At 31.2% G+C, this 3,249-nt stretch overlaps 1 protein-coding gene across 1 annotated transcript; it reads right to left on the bottom strand.

The window, feature by feature from the left end:
- Positions 1-2,351: 2,351 nt before the first annotated feature.
- Positions 2,352-2,777, bottom strand: LOC149878225 (histone-lysine N-methyltransferase SETMAR-like). Its single transcript, XM_090072508.1, has one exon. It carries the CDS (start codon positions 2,775-2,777, stop codon positions 2,352-2,354), a length of 426 nt encoding a protein of 141 aa, XP_089928634.1.
- Between the last annotated feature and the right edge of the window lie 472 nt (positions 2,778-3,249).

Genomic DNA, 3,249 nt, shown 5'->3' with positions numbered 1-3,249 from the left:
CGAAAAAGTTTGATGTACCAAATTTTTGCATGCTGGTGTGAGGAAGCTAGTTCTAAGTGAAACAAAATGCTGTTTATAATAATAAAACCACCCAAAAACATTAATCAATATTTTACTTAGTAACATGAAAAAACCCCAACGCCTAAAGCAATATAATCAATATAAAAAGCGTGAAAACTATAAGAAGAGGAAGGATAGAAAGGTAAGAGAGACACAAAGAGAGAAAGAAGTGGATAGATAACTACAGCACGATTAGAAGTGCGGAGTTTAAGAATTATGAAAAGAAGAAACGATAACAGAGTTTTTAAGTTCTGCGAAAAAGAAGTAGACCGGAGTTTTAATTTTACAAAAGGAGAGTTGAAGAAATAGTTTTTATCTATTTAAAAGTGGAGAGATTTTTGTCAACGATACCGATACCGTTAATATTAGAGTTTCAACGAGAAATATCGCGCGTAAAGAAAAGTAAGCGCATTGACATAATAGGTCAGAGTGCTACCATTACACAGAACCAAGAGGCTTTCCCATACACCTATACATCCAACTGCCTAACCTACGAAATGCTAGATGCCATCCCCACTCCCCTAAATATACACACAGGAATTGCAGAAAATCCCCCGCCTAACACTACTGTAGAAAGAAAATTTTTTAATTTCACAACTGTTTTGTTTTTAATTAACTAAAGAACAGAATTTTTTTTTTAATAACTGAATTAAAATTTTAAAAGTTAAATCCTTATTCACACTTGCTTTTTATGTGAAGTTGCTGTTGTAACTGTATAGAAAGAGCAAGTTCATTTCTTTAAAAGAAAAATTTTTTTTTGAGTTATAGCACAAAGTTCTTTAAGCAGCTTCGACCCACTTGAAGGGTTCTTCGAAGGACCGTTTCGGTTGCTTTATCGGAACTTTTGTAAAGAACTCATACGTTCTTCAAAAATCATATAGGGTTTTTTAGCAGGTTAATTGCCGGCGATAAATGTACTTTTTAAAACAAAATAAACTCCTAACTTTGACACATTATGAACAGAAATGCTTGTAAAAATAAAAATATATTATAGAAAAAGCAATTGTAAATTATACTTCTTCTGAACTTGGGGTTTTATCTAGACTCAAAAATAGTTAACAAAGTGTTTTCTAAGCAGTTTTTTTTTTTTGAGATGAAGAAACTTTTAAATAGTTAATGTAATATCTAGTTTACGGTATGAAAAATCGTTGGTTTTTGACTTAAACAAGCTTTCTTCTTTTAGCCATTAAGATTTATGTTTTTAAGTTTAAGCCACTTAGGTTGAGGAAAATTTGATATCTAATTTGTTATTTTTATTTTTATTTTTCCTTTTGACTATTTTGCATCGCATAAAACCTGTCAACCCTAAAAATTATATTTTTCAATTTTTGGAATTAGAAAGTTTTGTCTATGAGAATGACAATTTATTGAACCCCCGTTTTTCATGAACAAGCCATATACATTCTGAAAGCATCGAGTCCTGCTGTGAGAAAAACTGTTTTTTTTTCTTGCCTCACGTGTACAACAGTATCAGTAAGGATTGGATCTCTTTCTCGAAACATTTAAAATCTTTATCGCTTTAAAACATCTATGAACGGATTGTTCGTTTCAAGACAAGGAAAATTACTTTTTAAGTTAGCCACGAAGCATGGGGAAAGCAAAGTATCATGAGAAAAAGAGAACTGTAAAGCAAAGAATCATGGGAAAAAGAGAACCGTAAAGCAAAGTATCATCAATTATACTTAAATTTTGTGAAATTGTTTGCAATTAGTTAGTACTTATTCTTTGAGCATCTGCATCTCGTATTAGTAGGCGTCTGATATAAAACTTTTGTATTGATCAAATACAAGGCTGCTCTGTATCATTGAAATTAGCTAACTCTGTATCAATGAAGTAAAAACGTATTTTAAAGGTGAAAAGGTTTTGAACAATTCGACAAAAAGTTATGACGTTTAATGTGCCGAAATTTTGATATTAGGATTATTTGAAGAAATTTTGACCAAATATAATTATAATATTATAATTAAAATAATTATAACCTCGCGATATATCAATTTGAAAATCTTTGTTTTGTTGTTTCTAAAAATGGTATTTAATATTTAATTATCTCACTTAGTTTTGTATAAAACCGTTAATTCATATAATAGTGAAACGTTGATATTTTAACATTTGACGCCGGCATCAGTATGAATTTGTTATAACATCTGACGCCGGCATCAGCATGAAAATGGCATATTATCTGACGCCGGCATCGGCATGATAGTGGTATAATTAAATATATTGGTTGTTTGAAAAGTTTTGAAAGTAAAAATGAAAGAATGTAAATTTTAACCTAAAATTAGTTTGTGTGTTCAATATAACTTCAATAACCTAATTCCAATGACCTCCATTAACTTTATACCATCAATGTAACGATTTTCTAGAAACTCCGCAAAATATTGATCCATGGCTGAAAAAGCTTCTTCATTAAATGAAAAACGCTTTCGCTTAAGGAATTGTTTAAAGTTTCTGACGAGGTAATAGTCGCTAGGAGCCAAACCAGGTGAATACGGTGGATGATCAAGCAATTCATGTTTTAATTCATTTAATTTAGCTATCGTCAAAACATTTGTGTGAGCACCTGCGTTGTTTAGATGAAAAATCAGTTTTTCCTTCGCTAAACTTTGGTTTGTTTCACGAATTTTAGCATCCACTGGATTCAAAAAGATAGTTGTTTTACCATTTTCCAAATACTCATTCAACAAAAATCCTTTTACATCCCAAAAAACTAATGCCATAACCTAGTTTGTCATTCGTCATCACGTCACCTGCTTTGGAGCCACACAACCAGCCTCAGTCCGCTATAATGTTGCTATTTCAGTTTAGGATAGTTATAAAAAACGACGCAAGAAATCGGTTTTATTCCGCTTAAAACGCTCAAAATTAAGCTGAAACGTTTTTTTCAGTCCAGTTTTTGTTAAATTGTAAACGAATATGGTATTAAATTTCCAAACTGCTTTTTCATTTAAAATTCTCCATGTAAATTATCGAGATTACGTTCCTCTGAGATGCCTATTTTTATGTAATTAGTAATATATATTTTTTTTTGATCAAACATTTTTGCATAATCAAACTGAGACCTGTGATGAAACATCAAACTTAACTTCCACAGACCACCATGTTCGCCACCACATTTTAAAGCGAGGCCGCTAAAAGCAAAAGTTCAGTAACCAACTAAAAGTTATTTCAAGTTGGATGTTTCAAGAATTT

Source organism: Hydra viridissima, unplaced genomic scaffold (assembly GCF_058129835.1).
Source record: "Hydra viridissima isolate aposymbiotic clone 2 unplaced genomic scaffold, HvirCarnegie_v1 scaffold_15, whole genome shotgun sequence".
NCBI classification, from domain to species: Eukaryota; Metazoa; Cnidaria; class Hydrozoa; order Anthoathecata; family Hydridae; genus Hydra; species Hydra viridissima.
Note: the sequence above shows the minus strand (reverse complement) of the source record. Positions and strands in the feature narration are given on the sequence as shown.

Bases quoted from the DNA above. Each gene is read 5' to 3' on its own strand.
- LOC149878225 (XM_090072508.1), bottom strand. From the start codon at position 2,777: ATGGCATTAGTTTTTTGGGATGTAAAAGGATTTTTGTTGAATGAGTAT.